This window comes from Scyliorhinus canicula, chromosome 1, assembly GCF_902713615.1.
Source record: "Scyliorhinus canicula chromosome 1, sScyCan1.1, whole genome shotgun sequence".
Classification (NCBI taxonomy): Eukaryota; Metazoa; Chordata; class Chondrichthyes; order Carcharhiniformes; family Scyliorhinidae; genus Scyliorhinus; species Scyliorhinus canicula.
This window is the reverse complement of record NC_052146.1, coordinates 269744658-269762123: the sequence shown is the minus strand read 5'-3', so window position 1 is coordinate 269762123 and position 17466 is coordinate 269744658. Positions and strand designations below refer to the sequence as shown.

At 49.0% G+C, this 17466-nt stretch overlaps 1 protein-coding gene across 4 annotated transcripts in view; it reads right to left on the bottom strand.

Moving 5' to 3' along the window:
• The window catches only part of pigf (phosphatidylinositol glycan anchor biosynthesis, class F), an 86657-nt gene that overhangs the window by 61297 nt on the left and 7894 nt on the right, over positions 1–17466 (bottom strand). For all 4 annotated transcript variants that reach the window (XM_038813147.1, XM_038813138.1, XM_038813158.1 and 1 more), the window contains exon 3: positions 16196–16312. In XM_038813147.1, coding sequence (XP_038669075.1) covers positions 16196–16312 — 117 coding nt within the window. The remainder of the gene's footprint in view (positions 1–16195; positions 16313–17466) is intronic.

The window sequence follows — 17466 nt, the reverse complement described above, 5'->3', positions numbered from 1 at the left end:
TGTTTTGGACATGCCCGATGCTGAGGGGATACTGGGAGGGATTTGTGGGGATCATGTCCGGGTGCTAAAAACAAGGGTGGTGATGGGTCCAGGGGTGGCAATTTTTGGGGTTTCGGAAGACCCGGGAGTCCAGGGTGAGAAAGAGGCCGATGTTTTGGCCTTCGCTTTCCTGATAGCCCGGCGACGAATACTATTGGCATGGAGGGACTCAACGTCCCCGAAGACCGAGTTGTGGCTTTCGGACATGTCGAATTTTCTGGGTATGGAAAAGATTAGGTTCGCCTTGAGGGGATCTGTACAGGGGTTCGCCTGAAGGTGGCAACCATTTATTGACTTCTTTGCGGGAGAGTGAGCGTCAGCAAGGGGGGGGGGGGGGGAGGTTAGAGTAGGAGGGATAAATTGGCGGGTAGTGCCGATGGGAGAGGAGCGGGCTTGTGCAGTATGTTACGATTGAAGTATTGAATGTACGTGGATGTTTGCACATTTTTGTCTTTTTTTGCTCTCTTTCTGTTGATGTTTAACTGTTCACAATGCCAAAAAACTACCTCAATAAATTGTTTGTTAAAAAAAAAAAATGATACTCTATGCTCGTCCTGCAATTCATCAAACACAAAGGTCAGCACTGGAAAATCTGCTCGGATTTAATTTGTCCGCCTTCCTCGATAAAATTCTGCGTAAGTACAAAGAGAAATAGGGAGTGAAACTGATCTGCACTAGCAGATTTCTCACCAGCGCAGTTTATATTTGGAAGATTTTGCTAATATTTTGAAATTAAAACTAAATAGAAGTGACAGTCAGAGTAGGAAACGGATCTCCAAGAAAAGAGTTTGCACTATCGTTCTGCGAACCACAGTGGAAAGGTGTGGTGAAAATGCCGCTAATTTGGGCTACTTGCAAAGACTAATTTCACTCCATTTACTTGTATGCAATTTAAAAAGGATCTTAAACTGCCGGAGCAGAATTTAGCAAATTCAAATTTCACTTCACTGTAACTCTCACCAAAATTCACATTTCAAATGCAGCCAGATACATTTTTTTTGCTAGAAAGGTTTATATTTTGTTAACAAATGGTACTGGCCTCCCCTTTGCACCGATAATTTCTACCCGCCAGGAAGTTGGGAGTTTTTCCTCCGTACATATGCATGTCATTATCATGGCAGCTGTCCTGCAGTGTGGCTGCAGTGTAAATGGGGCAGCTCAATTGCACATCTTGGCTGTACTCCCAAGTAAAGATTCAGTTACTTTGGAGTACTAGACAGTTGTTGCCTTGAGCAAAGGAAGCAAGAAAAAAAAAACCGGATGAAGGATCACACATGCAAACAGAATTCCAATTCCTTTATACTCCAGCCAAGCACTTTGTTTGCTTAGTAGACCCTGAAATGCAAAGAAAGCTTTAACTTACTGGATTCGTGCAGGAATTTCTTCAATGAGACAAAGGGCAAGAGGTACAGCTACAACAAAAATTTCAAGGCTGGCTTTCCTATTTAAAAAGTGGCCGATAGCTGATCCTACAGTGGGACGGTTTATGGAAAAAGAATTCCAGCACATCGTGTCCCTTTCCAATCACTCCTATTCAACTGCCCAGGGGTTTGCCAAACAGACACTCAAGTGCACAGTAATTCTAATCTAAGGAGCAAGTGTTTCAATATATTTACTCCCACTGAGTGTAAGAGATGTTACTTTTGAAGTAAAAGTATATTCCTTTGCATACTAGCACAACACATGTTTGTTAGCACTTGCCTTGAATTGGAAGCCACTTTGTGTAATTTACAGGAGCCCAAACCAAACATTATAGTTGAATATATAAACCTCTCAAATTATTGTTTGTGTGTCTGTACACCCCCTGGTGGTTCAAATGCTATTAACTATTGAACAACAGTAAACCTGTAAAGATTCCTGCACTTGTATTCAGGTAATGTCAGTAAAATGACCTCGAAGAGAAATCTAACTCAGCCATTCATAAGAATTCCCACCCTTAAGATAGTATAAACTAAGACTGTTATGGCATAATCCTCTAAAACAAAGCTCTGCAAACTGCTTATGCATAACCGTTCTAAATTTACCCATCTACCTGCATGCCCTGACCAAACAGGGCTTAATATTTTAACCCCTTTCAGGCTCAAGCCTTCTACACAAAGGGCACAATTCTCCCAAAAGGGAACAAAGTCCCCAAGCGAGTGCATTTGGCCGCATGTTTCCCGGCGCTCGAAGAGCCGAGAAACACATGGCTATTCAACGCGAGTCGTGTTGAATAAGAGGCCTGAACGGGGAATGTGTAGCATTGTTTTGGAAACTGAGGAGCTCAGCTCACCGGAACTCGCCACTGTAGCGAGAGCTGCGATCGCCAGCCCCATCCACCCCCCCCCCCCCCCCCCCCCCCCCCAAACATCCACGCCGGCAACCCCAGCCCGATCGCACATGGATGCAAAGAATGCCAGCTTGGCACTCAGGCAGTGCCCATGCCAGCTGGCACTGCCGTCTGGGCATCTTGGCAGTATCAGGCTGGCATCCACATTGCCATGGTGCTAGGCTGGCACTGCCAAGGTGGCACCAGCAGCACCAGGGCACTACCCTGCCCAAAAGACATGCAGCTGGGGCCCTCCGATCCCATGGGTGCCGTTCCGTATGGTCCCCATTTGTGGGGACCAGTGCTGAACAGCGCTCGCCCAAGGTCTCCGAGGCGGAGGGGTTGAATCCCAAAGCCTCAGGTACCTCGGCAATTTGCACATTAGAGTGAGGGCTAGCTGTATCCCTCTAACGTGAAGATTATCCAAAAAGTGATCCCATCCACAATGGGCAGGATTCATATCGCAATGTCTCGCATGCGAGCCGGGTAGATCCTGGGAGCGTTGTCTCCCGACTTTCATCGGTCACTCTGCCCTTCGGCAAACTGCTTTAGGGTGCAGTGTGGCCTTTGGATCAAGCCCAAAGTGTGCAAATACATATAAAGCAAATGCGCTACCTGACATTAATACAGTGTTTTGTTCAAGCAGTGGCATGTAATGTTTGCAGTGATAGCACGAGTGGTAAGTTGTTTCTACACAAGAGAGCTGACAATACTTTTATTTCATTCCAGTGCATGATGAAAATCCACTTGTAAATTGTAGTAACTTTCATTGCTTCGCTTCTCATCATTGATATGATGGGTGGTATTTTGCAGTCCGCTCGGGTCTTAAAATGCACCATGTGGCTGGTGTCAGGCAAGTGGGGGAGGGGGTGGGCAGCAAGGACAAACCTCTTTTGGGGTCCCCTGTTTTCTTTTGGAGGCAATCCCCTGTCCCCCTAAATCATACCTCCCATGCCACCTTTAGCCATTGTCCATTGTTACTGTTACATCCCGGCAGGTATAGTTATAATGCAACACGCGACCAAAACGATCAGTTAGACTGGACAATTACCGGGTAACTGAAGCCATTTTATAGTGTATGGTGATTGGTGCCCAGGGCTCAGTACACCATCATCACGGTCATATTTACTTCAAGATGTTGCAAATTCCCCAAGAATTTCAAAGCTCTTCTTGAGGTGCTTATTATGAAAATGCAATTAATAAAATAAACTCTACCATTCATCAGTTTCTTCTGCATAATCCTGTGGCCCCAGGAATGGCTTGTCTACTCCGTGTGGTATGAATCCCTCTCTGAAACAGCACTCCGGTGCGGTCTCACCAATACCCTGTCTAGCTGTAGCAAGACTTTGCTACTTTTATACTCTATTCCCCTTGCAATAAAGGCCAACATTGCATTTTCCTTTCTGATTACTTGTTGCAATGGCATGCTAACTTATGGTACAAGGACACCCAGGTCCCTCTGTATTGCAGTATTCTGAAGTTTGTCTCCATGTAAGTAATATTCTGTTTTTTGATTCTTCGTGCCACAGTGGACAACCTCACACTTTCCCACATTATACTTTGTGCCAATTTTTCCCACTCACTTAACATTTCTGTGGGCGCGATCCAGCGGGTAAAAGTTTATGTCTGGTTTTGGGTGCATTTCTTGGCAGCTGCAGTGCTGGGAATCACAGTGCTATTCAACAGTACTTTGCCTTTTTTTGACACGTATTGGTTCCCTGTACTATTGACTTGTCCATTATCTTTCCAAATCTCACCTCACGTGAACCTCCTTCACCTGCCCCACCGCCGCCACCTCCCACCCACCCCCTCTCCAGTCACACCTTCCAGTCTCTGACCACAGGCTAAATCCAAAGTACCTAGCCTGAGGGGTGATACTGTGTCCATGTATGTTCCTCCCTGCCTAAACCATTGTAATGTTTGAAGCTCAGACTCCAGCTCAACAACTCCCAGCCAAAGTTCCTTGAGCTGCAGACACTTGCAGCAGACGTGGATCATATTAGTATTCACCAATACCCACCTGCTACAGCTGCAACCCCTCATCTGCCCTGCCATTCTTATTGTGTTCACCTTAACTGATGACGTTTCACGTTTAGAAATATCACTCAACTGTTTGTAGTTATACCAAGTAGTTTAGCTGTTTAAGCTAGAAATTTTAATATAATATTCTATCGTTCAGTCCTGATTTAATTACTGCCTGTATTTAGAGGAATAAATCGTAAAACCTCACCAAACAATTACCTACTTGGTCATCTGATTAAATCCTTGCAAATCCAGCAGCTTCTAATGGCTGGAAAAAAAAATCCAGCACTCTTTTCCTGCTTTAGACTGAATTCCCAAGTGACTACTTGTACCTCATTGCATTCAGGCCATGTTATACACTGCTTGAAACGTGTTCAAATACTTGAAATCTGATTTAACCTTGGCTCCTCTCTATTGCACCTTAAGGTGACCAATAGTGTGAAGTCCAAACAAGTCCAACCCAGCACTTTTCACAGCATCACAATACAAATTGTGGAGAGTGGCCTGCAGAAGTGGGGTACTCAGCACTCTGGCAGTGGTGCTAATCAATCACGGTAAAACTGTCAGTGTTTGTCATGGTTACCCATGAAACCTCTCGCTGCATGTGTGCAGCTAAACACCGATATCTCGAAGCTGAGGTCAGTGATTTCCACTCCCTCAATTCTTCACAGGGTATGTTGTTGTAATCCTCATAGATCAAAGTCCATTATAAATCATTGAACTGACATAAGCTTAATCTTTCTGTGCTATTATTATTGCTGTGAAAACCCTTAACGTGGCACTTTGTTGAAAGAGATGTTATTGGATTTTAAACATTGATATTGCACTGATCATGACCACTTGATATGTCAGTGTTTTAAAGTCAATAAAGTATTTTTTTGAGGAGCAGTCATTTAGTAATCACACTAAATACTGCACTGTAAACACATGCTATAGAAAATGCACTAAGACATAATTACTATTGAGCAACCCCTCTGGTCCTGAAAAACAAGTTTTACATTTGCGGAATGTCAAATCTCTCCATTCCATAATAAAAATTCCATTTTGTTAAGGTTTGTTTGACATTTCAGTTTCTGCCTTAATCCCTTGTGTGTGTCCCAATCTTGATTTAATTGTCTGAAATATGAATGTTAGTAATTGGTTTGCTGTCTGTGAGAATTCCTTAACATGACTGGCTGCTTCGCCTGTTGGAGATACCTTGGGCGGTATTCTCCCCTACCCGGCGGGGCGGGGGGTCCCGGCGTAGCGGAGTGGCGTCAACCACTCTGGCGTCGGGCCTCCCCAAAGGTGCGGAATTCTCCTCACCTTTAGGGGCTAGGCCCGCACCGGAGTGGCTCCCGCTCTGCCGACTGGCGCCAACGGCCTTTGGCGCCACGCCGACTGGTGTCGGGGCTGGCCGAAAGGCCTTCGCCGGCCGGCGTGAGTCCGCACATGCGGCAGAGCGTCAGCGGCCGCTGATGTCACCACTAGCGCATGCGCGGTGGAGGGGGTCTCTTCCGCCTCCGCCATGGTGGAGGCCGTGGCGGCGGGGAAGAAAATGAGTGCCCCCACAGCACAGGCCCGCCCGCCGATCGGTGGGCCCCAATCGCGGGCCAGGCCACCGTGGGGGCACCCCCCCCCCGGGGTCCGATTGCCCCCCCCCCCCAGGACCCGCTCCCGCCACCTGCTCCCGCCGGCACAGAGGTGGTTTAAACCACGTCGGCGGGAGAGGCCTGACAGCGGCAGGACTTCGGCCCATTGCGGGCCGGAGAATCGCCGCGGGGGGCACGCCGACCGGCGGGGCGTGATTCCCACCCCCGCCGATTCCCGGGTGGCGGAGAATTCCAGCCACGGCAGGGGCGGGATTTACGAAGGCCCCAGACGATTCCCGGACCCTGCGGGGGGTCGGAGAATTCTGTCCCCTGTATTTGGTGCCAGAACTAAGATTGGCATCAAATGGCATCACTGCGCCACTGGCTGCAAAGTTCGCAACAACATGGCCCTTGTTTTAAGTAAAGAAAATGCAACGTAACATATTGTCTAAACATCCCTGTGCACAGCCTTAGGGAGTTGCAGCTTCTTTAACTCAGGCTTTCCAACCTTTCTACAGGGAACAACAGCTTTCCTGCTTCCAGAAGGTGGAAGCAGACTGCTCAGATCCTACCTTAACTGCTGTGATGCTTTTACCAAGACCCTTTGGGACCTGGGGCTCATGAGGGTCATCAAACGCGGCTCCAACTATCGAAGATACCTCCACCCTCTCAGCCTGTGGAAGATGTCAGGGAGGCTGAGTGGCTGCCTGTAAACTGAGTGTGGGTAGTACATCCTCCAATCTCCACCCCATTCCCGTGCACTTCGTTATACATGTGTTGATCGCACCACAGCACATTACTGTTGCTGTGGATGGTTACTATTTGTCTCTTCTGATGTGCTGTCAAATGCATTCAATGAGCTTCCCACCGTGACCTTGTCAGTTTGAAAGTTTCCAAAACTTTTTTTTTTTTAAAAAGTTGTATCCGCACAAAAAAAAACTCTTGCCAAACATTTACCAGGGGGAATACAGGCATCCAGGTGAGCTTTTATTCAGTGGGGATAATCGCAATATTAAATATTTGCTTAACTGCTGCTCAAAAGCACCCCAGTTTCAATGCTCAGTTCCCCAAGCCCCAAGAAACCTGTGCTGGACAGGTTACATATAACACCAATAAAATTAAATGTAAAAGAGACTCCATTAACAACTCAGAAGGACGTAAATTGCAGCAATAAGTACTTACCTGCCTGCACTAATTAAAGCCCCAATTCATACACAGCTCGGTTAAACCCGGAAATGGATGCAGCGCAGCCAGGTTGCAGTCACAATGTCAAGTTCCGATATTTTAACTACCGATCCACTCTCCCTCAAGTTCTTAAGAGGTCAAAGTCCTCAAAATTTTAACTCCTCGTTCACCATGGAACGATTTTAATATATTGCACCTTTGGTTATGAGCAGTTGACAGCAACGCCTTCAAAGCCAATTAACTAGCATATAGAAGGAAATTTATCCGGGATCTTTTGCCCCAGTGAAGACACCCCGGCTCCATGACTCATCTATTCTATTTGCAACGTCTGATCAAATGACTGTGAACAAGGAACGAAATGCAAGACTGTTTTATCTAAAGTGCTCATTAGATGCCAGCAGAAGATGAGGCAGTTTCTAAAAGGAGTTGATCTCTTTTGAATGGCCCCCAATTTCAAATCAGATACTCTGCCTTTCTGGAGTTTTACTCAAGCCTTCTTGCTTTAACACAGCATTTTATTTGTATACAAATCTAGAACCATAATTCAAGCTAAGTAAAACATGTTCAATATGTTCGGAGATACATTTGGTTTTGACTTATGTTTTGGCATGGTGTTTACTGGGATTGGTGTTCACTGGATTAACATGGCTTGGACCTACCAAGCATAGCTACAAATAAAATGTCAGTCTTAGTGCTCAAGAAACTAAATCTGCTTATGAAAACTAATACATCCACCCCTGTTCCCATCTGCATCTCTGGAAAGTCTGACACCCTGAATATAGTCCCAAGGGGCCTGGGCTCTAAATCCACATGCAAGATCGCTGACATCGTGTGGAAGTCCCACCTCCAAAATTTGTCCAATTTTTGGGCAGGGCCAGAACATGTGTAAGTGTTTGGCTGAACCCCTCCCACACAGCTCACAAATATCGAACACCTCCTCAAACAGCCAGCACATCCTCGACCTCGTCAGGTACACTCTGTGCACCACCTTTAGGCATTTACCCTCTGCAGCACCTCACACCACAACCCCTCCTCTAGCGCCATCCCCAGCTTCTCCTCCCACTTGGCCTCCATCCCCTCCAAAGCCGATTTATCCTCCTTCAAAATCCTCCCATAGATTGCCGAGGTGATGTCCCCCTCCAACCCCATCACTGACAACACCCCCCCCTCCCCAGCAGCGAGGGCACGATTGGGAGGGTGCTTCTCGACGGTCACGTTGGCGAGATTGCGGCCCATATTTAATGAGCTTCTCGCCATTACTGGCGGTCTTGCTGTCTTATTCACCAGACTCACACCTCAGCGTCTCGCTGCTAACACTCCCTCACCACTTACTCCCAGTCAACACAGAAGCATTGCAGCGCGCAGACCTGCTCCTCGCTTTGGGGATGCCGACCTGGCTAGGCTTCTCAACACCATTGATGGGAGATGGGACATCCTATTCCCCCGCGGAGATTGGAGGATCAACAGCAGGACCACCAATGCCACCTGAGAGGCAGTGGCAGAGGACTTCAGTTTGGGCAGTATGACCAGGAGGCCCGGCGTCCAAAGTAGGAAGAAGACAAACAATCTTCAATGAGTTGCAAGGGTAAGTTATCACCCCTCTCCTGGCATCAGTTCTGCCTGCTACCTCACAAAGTCCCAAACACCCACACCAATCACTGGCTGACACCTTGCACCCTCCCCACATACGATCTTTATGCTTGTTCCTCAGAGCCCCCTGGCACCCACCAGCACAACATCATGTCCAGCTGTGGTGCCCACACATGTCACCTGCTATGGACCGCCCTGACCCATCAACCGTGCCTTGACCCATCAAACGTGTGGGTGAGAGTGCCTTCTCTTTGTTCCCACAAAAACATCGAGGGCCGAAGGGCCTGTTCTGTGCTGTTCTATGTTCTATAAGATAGTCCATAATAAGCAGGAAAGTACAAAGATGGGGGGGGGGGGGGTGTTGGGGAAGAGGGGGTGAAGTTCCTGAGATTAGAGTCCTCACCCGCTGTGAGGAACGGGCTGTAAGGGTCGTGGGGTTGTCCGAGGAGAGAGCAGGCATGAACAGCCCTGTGCGCCCCCCCCCCCCCCCCCCCCCCCGAGAGCCTACCTCAGAGGAGAACACTGAGGAGACCATGATCGAGGCATCATAACTATCACCCCCCACCTTCCACCTGCACAGTGACACACACCTCGGTCGGCGACATTAGTGGACAGGCTTCTGGGGCACAATCTGGCATCTCACAGTTACTGATGCACATCAGATGGAGGCAGGAACATCCAAGGGAGTCAGCAGTTGGAGATCTGCTGGATCCCAGGACTCAGCTAAGTCCCGGATAGATGCTGGGCCTCTGGACAAGGTTATCCCAGATCACGTTGGCAAAGGCTACGGGCACAGAAAATGATGCCGACAATGCATGGCACCGAGGCCAACACTGCTCGGGTGGCGGCTGCAGTGGTAAGCTTTGCGCAAGAGGTCAGTGTCTTGCGTGGTGGTGCACGAGGCATAGCCCATTCATTACGACCATGGCTGAGGGCATTGACGTCCTCTCCCAGTTGCTGAGTGACACGTCCCAGGCACAGGTGGACATTGCCGAGGCATTGCAGAGCATGGCCCAGTCACTGAGGGGCATCACTCGAGAGTGTCGACACCATGGAATGGGGAGCTGTCAGGACTGGCAGAGCCAGATGATCCAGAGGCCTCTGGAGCTCACTCCAGCTGACCCTCTGTCCCATGGAGACCCTCAGAGCCCTACGGGCATCGTCAGTGAGGATGAAGCACTGGAGGCCAGTTGGGGCCTGCCACCAAGACTGCAGTCTCCAGTTCTTTTCAATTCTCCCCTCCTGACACCGGTGCATCTCAAGGGCAGCGGGCACAACAGGGTGGCATGGCGATGCCTGTGACACCGGTAAGTCAGCCGGGGCCCTCTGGCTCCAGACCCCCCCAGAGGATGTCTGTCAAGGACATCCTTGCCTCCTATTGTCCTCCACTCCCCTCACCCCTCCAGGACAGTGGTCCAAAATCAAACGCCCCCAATGCAGACCCCTTTCAAAGGATGGCAAGCACACTGTCGGCAGAAAGACAGGATTCAGACTTTGGCATAAACTGAAGAACACCAGAGTTAATTGCAAAGTGAGTCACCATCCCTCTCCTGTCTTGTATATTGACCTGCTGCTGACAGTGGCAACACAGGCCCATCACCCTGGGGTGATGTTACGCAGACCCTGGCAGGGTGGGTGTAGGAGGGGTGGGAATCGGACAGTCGGAATGGCGGGGGGGGGGGGGGAGAGAAATCTATGAAAATCAGGTGGATGAGGGCCTCCCTGGTCCTCTGGCAGTGCCGGACACTTGCTGCCATCTGTCCTCCGTCTTCCGGCACCACCTGCAGCTCCTCCCAGGTTTGTCCTCCATCTCCTCCTGGTCCTCCTCCTTCTCAGACAAGGCCGCCGCCGCCTCCTCCTCCAGCATGTCACCCCGCTGCTATGCCAGGCTGTGGAGGGCACAGCTGACCACCACAAAATGGGAGACCCTCTGGGGGGTGTACTGCAGTGTGTACCACCCAGAGCAGTCCAGGCATCAGAACCACATTTTGAGCAGTCTGATGCATCGCTCAATGCCAACATGGACCTCGACATATTGGGTCTCCAACCTCAGCACTGTCGTCATCAGCCAGGATCTCAGTGGGTACCCGTCATCCCCAAGAGTCTATCCGTCATCCTGACAGTGGTCCTCTGAGGCGCCAAGATGTAGCTGTATTGCACCCTTCCTGGGAAGCATGCACACACATACATGATCCGGAGATGATGGTCGCACACAAGTTCAACATTCAGTAAGTGGAACCCCTTCCTGTTAATGAAGGGCACTCCCTGATGCCCTGGTGCATGCAGGGCAATATGTGTGCCATCCATTATCCCCTGGACTTGGGGCATCCCAGCGATGGCAGAGAATCCTGCTGCCCGGGCATCTTGGGGGGGCCTAGTCCACCTCAAAGTTGCTAGTCTGCTCTCCAAACATACAGGGCCTCATGGATGCACTTGTGGGCTGTAGCTTGGGAAATGCTGTCCGAGTCACCGCTCAAGCTCTGGAATGAACTGGTTTCATAAAGGTTCAATCTCATGAATGAGATGGAAGTTAAAGCAAATGAGGGTTCATGATATGCTCGCCATATTTGGGTGTGCTCCGGAGATCGCCATTGGGTGCAGGCTGGTTAGATGGCAAACGGATTTGCACCGATTTTTGGCCTTTCCCGCTATTTAACCGGAACGCCCAGGAAGAGGGTTGGGGGGGGAAACATGGTGGTTAAATCGCACGCTAAACATGGCTTGATATAATCTAGGAGGAACAAGGGACAATTTAGGGATTATGACATTGAAACTCATTTTAACTTTGTTATAGCGGCTTATGGTACCATCGGTACCTGAACACTCTGTTGCAACCATGTACCTCGCGATCAGCCAATATCAATGCTTCTGTGTTTTGACTTAAAATCATAGAATTTACAGTGCAGAAGGAGGCCATTCGGCCAATAGAGACTGCACCGGCCCTTGGAAGGAGCACCCTATTTAAGCCCACAGCTCCACCCTATCCCAGTAACCCCACCCTATCTTTTTGGACACTAAGGGCAATTTAGCATGGTCAATCCACCTAACCTGCACATATTTGGGCTGTGGGAGGAAACCGGAGCACCCGGAGGAAACCCATGCAGCCACAAGAATAACGTGCAGACTCCGCACAGATAGTGACCCAAGCCGGGAATCGACCCCAGATCCCTGGCGCAGTGAAGCAACAGTGCTAACCACTGTGCTACTGTGCCGCCCCGACTTGTGCAATTAACATTAACATTTTCACTTCAGGGCTCTGTAAACAGTAAAGATTTTTCAAATGTTGCAAGAGACAAATTTATGGTTAAGAACTACGCAGGTAGGAAGGCTTCCGGTGGCGGCCATGAAGTGAGTGGTCTCACATTTGGCAGCTCCCGCTCAAGGCATTTTTTTTCAGTCCTTTTCCCCGGTTGCCGGGCGAATGTTTTGGAGGAAAAAGGCAGAGAGGTGGTGGAGGAAAGTTATACTCCACTGGTGAGGTCGGTGGATGGATTTGTGAACCAGAAGTTGGTTTTGAAGAAAGGAGCTGCAAGAGCAAGAAACTCTTTGTGTGACACAGGGAAAGATGGCGGAGAGCATGGGGTCGGCCCCATCAGCCCAATAGTCAATGGAGCAGTTGGTGGCCTTTCTGAAAGAAAAGATCAGTCAGCAGAGGACGGAGGCTCAGGAGGACCTGGAGAAGGTGGTAGACTCGCTGAAAGCGGGGATCGACTGGGTGGAGCCGAGGCTGGAGACCCAGAGCCAGGCGCTCCAGAAGGTGGAGGAGGCAGTGGGGGGAGCACAAAGAGCAGCTTACCTCATTGGCGGCCGAAATTGGGATGTTGAGGGGAACCCAGAAGCGGCTCAAGGAGAAAGAGGAAGATTTGGAGAACCGCTCCCGAAGGCAAAATTTGAGAATTGTTGGGATGCCAGAGGGCATTGAAGGCTCTTGTGTAGCTGAAATGCTGGAGCAGCTAATGGGGGAGGTCGATCGGGTGCATAGAGCGCTGATGAGGAAGCCGCAGGTGAATGAGCCGGCGAGGCCGACGGTGCTGAGGTTACACCAGTTTCTGGATAAAGAGAAGATCTTGAGGTGGGCCAGGCAGACGAGGAACAGTAGAACAGTACAGCACAGAACAGGCCCTTCGGCCCTCAATGTTGTGCCGAGCCATGATCACCCTACTCAAACCCACGTATCCACCCTATACCCATAACCCAACAACCCCCCCTTAACCTTACTTTTATTAGGACACTACGGGCAATTTAGCATGGCCAATCCACCTAACCCGCACATCTTTGGACTGTGGGAGGAAACGGAGCACCCGGAGGAAACCCACGCACACAGGGGGAGGATGTGCAGACTCCACACAGACAGTGATCCAGCCGGGAATCGAACCTGGGACCCTGGAGCTGTGAAGCATTTATGCTAACCACCATGCTACCCTGCTGCCCGTTAGGAGATGTACTCGGGAGGGGAATGAGCTCTGGGTATACCAGGACCTGGGTGTGGAACTGCTCAAGAGGAGAGCTGAATTCAATCGTGTCAAGGATGCCCTCTTTAAGAAGGGGGTTGAAGTTCGGGATGCTGTACCTAGCCCGCCTCAGGGTGACCCACAACGGCTGCGAGTATTATTTTGGAACACCAGAGGAGGCAATGGCGTTTTTGAGGGACAATGAACTGGCAGGAGAGTTGAGGCCATTGAACTTTGGAAGAGGTGTGAGCAGATATTGGTTTTCTCTGCCTTTTTTGCTTTATTGTTTTGTTTCGTTTTGGGTGATGGTTTTCTCTCAGGGGTCGTATTTCTTTCTTGTGGGGTTCATTGGTGGGACGCTGGAGGTGCGTGGAGTGTGAGTGAGCCTTTTCTCTTTTTCTTATTGTTACTGTCGATGGCCCAATGGAAGTGTGTGAACGGTGGGGGGGGGGTGTGGAAGTTTGTCGCTATGGCGGGGGCTGCCTGGCTAGCTGGGCGAGCTAGTAGACAGGAGCACAGTGGGGGGTGAGCAAGTGGATAGAATGTTAGAGGCGGATGGGATTGTCGTTCTGTTTAGGGGGGTAAACACCAACGGGGCTGAGGCTGGGGCTGGGGGAGTGAGACACTTTAATACGGTAATGGAGCAGAGATTGGTCAGGTTAAGTCCGTGGTCGGAGAGGGTGTTGGCGGTGGCGATGGAGCTGAAAGGGTTAATGGAGTGCATGGGGGAGGGGTGGTGTAGACCTGCGGAGGTTTGCCGAGGCCGAAGGAATTTTCGTACTTCTCCCATGTGTGTAGGGTGTACTTGGAGGATCAATTAGTTTGTGGTGGATAGGACCCTGCTGGCGGGGGTGATTGACTCAGGGTACTCGGCAATTGGATTGTGGTGTCGGACCATGTGCCACTTTTGATAGACTTGTAAGTGGACTGGGGGTTGCCCCGCGCCCGCAGGTGAGATTAAACGTGGGGTTGCTAGCTGAAGAGGAGGTGTGTGAGCGGGTGAGGGCCGCTATTCGGGGGGTACATGGAGCTGAATGGCACGGGTGAGGTTTAGGCTGCCACGCTATGGGAGGCGCTAAAGGCAAAGGTCAGGGGGAGTTTATATCGAACCGGGTACAGAGTGATACGACAGAGTGGACAGAGATGGTTCGGTTGGCAGATGAGATTCTGCGGGTGGATAGGAGGTACTCGGAGGCCCCAGAGGCTGGGTTGTTGAAGGAGCGGCAGAAACTCCAGATGGAGTTGGGGTTGGTGTCAACGGGAAGGCAGTAGGGCAGTCATGCAAGGCCAGGGGGGGCAGTGTATGAATATGGGGAAAAGGTGAGTAGGATGCTGGCTCACCAACTCAGGAAGCAGGAGGCGACGAGGGAGATCGGAAAGGTTAAGAATGGGAGGGGAAGGGTGGTGTTGGACCTGAGTTTTTGACGAATTCTGTAAGAGGTTGTATGAATCGGAGACCCCGGCCGGGGAAGAGGGAATGTGGAGATATCTGGACAGGTTGGAGTTCTCCAAGGTGGAGGAGGATCTGGTATAAGGTCCAGGGGCACCCATTGGTCTAGCGGAGGTGATGAAGGATATGGGGGCAATGCAGGCAGGGAAGGCCCCGGGCCCAGATGGGCTCCCAGTAGAATTGTATAAAGGGGTTCTGGGGCCCCTGCTGGTAAGTGTATACAATAAGGTGAGGGAGAAAGGGGGAGCTTACCCCTACGCTATCGCAGGCTTTGTTTTCTTTAGTTTTGAAGAAGAACAAGGACGCAGAGCAGTGTGGGTCCTACCGGCCGATATCGATGTTAAATGTGGATGCCAAGCTGTTGGTAAAGGTCTTGGCCTTGCGGATTGAGGACTGTGTGCTGGGAGTGACAGGGGAAGATCAGACAGGGTTTGTAAAGGCGAGGCGTCTGTCTGCGAACTTACTGAAGGTGATAATGATGCCCTCAGAGGGACAAAATGTAGAGGTGGCGGTCACTATGGACGCGGAGGTCTTTGATTGGGTAGAATGGGAATATCTGTGGGAAGTACTCAAACGGTTCAGGTTTGGGCAGGGGTTTGTGGATTGGATCCTGTTGTTACAGGGTACAGGGGCTAAAAATGGGAAAGGCTGGGTGGGTGGAGGGGAACAACAAGGAGGGCAGTGGGGTGTTATTTATCTATTATAAGATTTCCTGTTTGTTCTCCTTTTGGTTTTGGGTGTGTTTAATCCATCTATCTATGTAGATACATAAATGCCTTAATAAAAATATATATTTTTTAAACTACGCAGGTAACCTTACTCCACACCCCGAGCAGAATGGTGTATTTCTCTGGAAAGAGATTTAAATGGCTGAGAGAATTGCACATTCAGTACATCAATGAAATACAGTATACCTTTCTGTTTGTAGGCTCCACAAATCTGTGGTTACACTGATTTGAAACAATGAATTAATTTAAAGAGATAATTCATCATCACGAGAAAAGTTATTTGCTGGCTACTTGAACAACTCATTCAATCGATTAGCTGGGCCACACTGACACACTGACCAGCAGATTTTCAGATACCATTTGCTTTGCTGACCTCAGCCAGGATAGCAGGAGAGGCAGAAAATTGACTTAAAGGGAAGGGTGAGGACAAAGTTACTTAAGGCCTCATCTTCAGGGCGCTATCTGCAACCATGGCTGAGTGAGCAGCGCACTCTGGAAATGGACATCAGTATAAATCTACTGCAATAATCCCTGTGGTTGGAGAGCCTGTTAACACTCATTACCAAGGTCCAAACATAAATAAAACCTGCCTTCAATCGGTAAGGAAGATTACAGAAATGCTGTAATAGTAATACTGAGCTGAATCGCAAAATTGTCCACTATTACTGTGTAAATCACAGTAATGTGCAAAAACCAAGATACAGCACAACCACAACACAGATTTACATTATTCAGATTAGATTGCAAGGATTGCAAAGAAAAGAACAATCAGATTAGGTTACCATCAGAAATAGCATTTTCAGTTTGGCTTGGCTCTCCAGCACAAAGTCCGCACTCTCTTCGTTGCTTACCCATTTTTACTGAAGACACGTATCCAAGCCTGTACATTAGGTCCCAGCATGCATAGACAACGGAGTGTTGTGAAGGTAGATAATAGAACTGCAAACAAAAATGTCTCCCTGAAGGACCTGTAAAGCACAGAACTAATTTACAATTGGTCGCTTCATAAAATAGTTAAGTGGATACATTATTCATTGCAGACACAAAATGGGGGCCAGCAAAGTCTGCCTAAGACCAGTGATTTAAGGTTTGTGGCCGGATCTTTCCCATTGAATCCACTCACTAAAACAGGGAAGAACTGCTGTAGCTTATCATGGTTGAAAGTGGAGTACTTCAGGCATGCAGCATTATCAGATACTTTGGGCATGAGGCCACATAGTGATTGGGGACTTGCTTATGGAAGCAGCCTTTTCTGCTGGACCACAAAAATTACAATAATCATAATCTTTATTAGAGTCACAAGTAGGCTTACATTAACACTGCAATGAAGTTACTGTGAAAATCTTTTGAGTCGCCTGTTTGGGTACACTGAAGGAGAATTCAGAACGTCCAATTCACATAACAGAACGTCTTTCAGGACTTGTGGGAGGAAACCAGAGCACCCAGAGAAAACCCACGCAGACACGGGGAGAACGTGCAAACTCCACACAGACAAGTCACCCGAGGCCGGAATTGAACCCAGGTCCCTGCCGTTGGGAGCAGCAGTGCTAACCACTGTGCTACCATGCCATGATTGAACATAACATTTCAGCAAAACCTTTTGACACAGCACGACATTATCTTTTTTCAATAGAAAAGCACCAAATAGGACAGAAGTAAGTAACTAATGCCTTGAGTCAGATGTGGCAAAAGGTAGTTTTTGAGGGAGCATTAACATAAAAGAACTCGAGTGGTCTCATATGGCTCTGGGGCCTTGTTACCTTTAAATGCATAAAAATAATTTTGTGGAAAGGGTGGCCATGCAAAGGCCTGCAAGTCTGCTAATAGAAAGTCAATTGAAAAAGGGTTGAATACAAGAAGAAACAATTGGACCATTTGCAGAAGGATAAGGATTGATTGGGACCTTGGGTCTAAATGTTGTTAAATGAATAGAAATTCAAGTTATGAAGATGTGGAAGGGAAATAACTTGGCAGTACAAAAATAATGGGAACTACCCGCAAGAAATACAGGTGGGGACCTGGGAGATTTATACTCAGTCCTTGGAGCATTATAAATGAAGGCAATTAAACTTTTGTTAAATAGGACGCTTTGAGAAGTGGTTCTCAGCACTGATGATGTTTC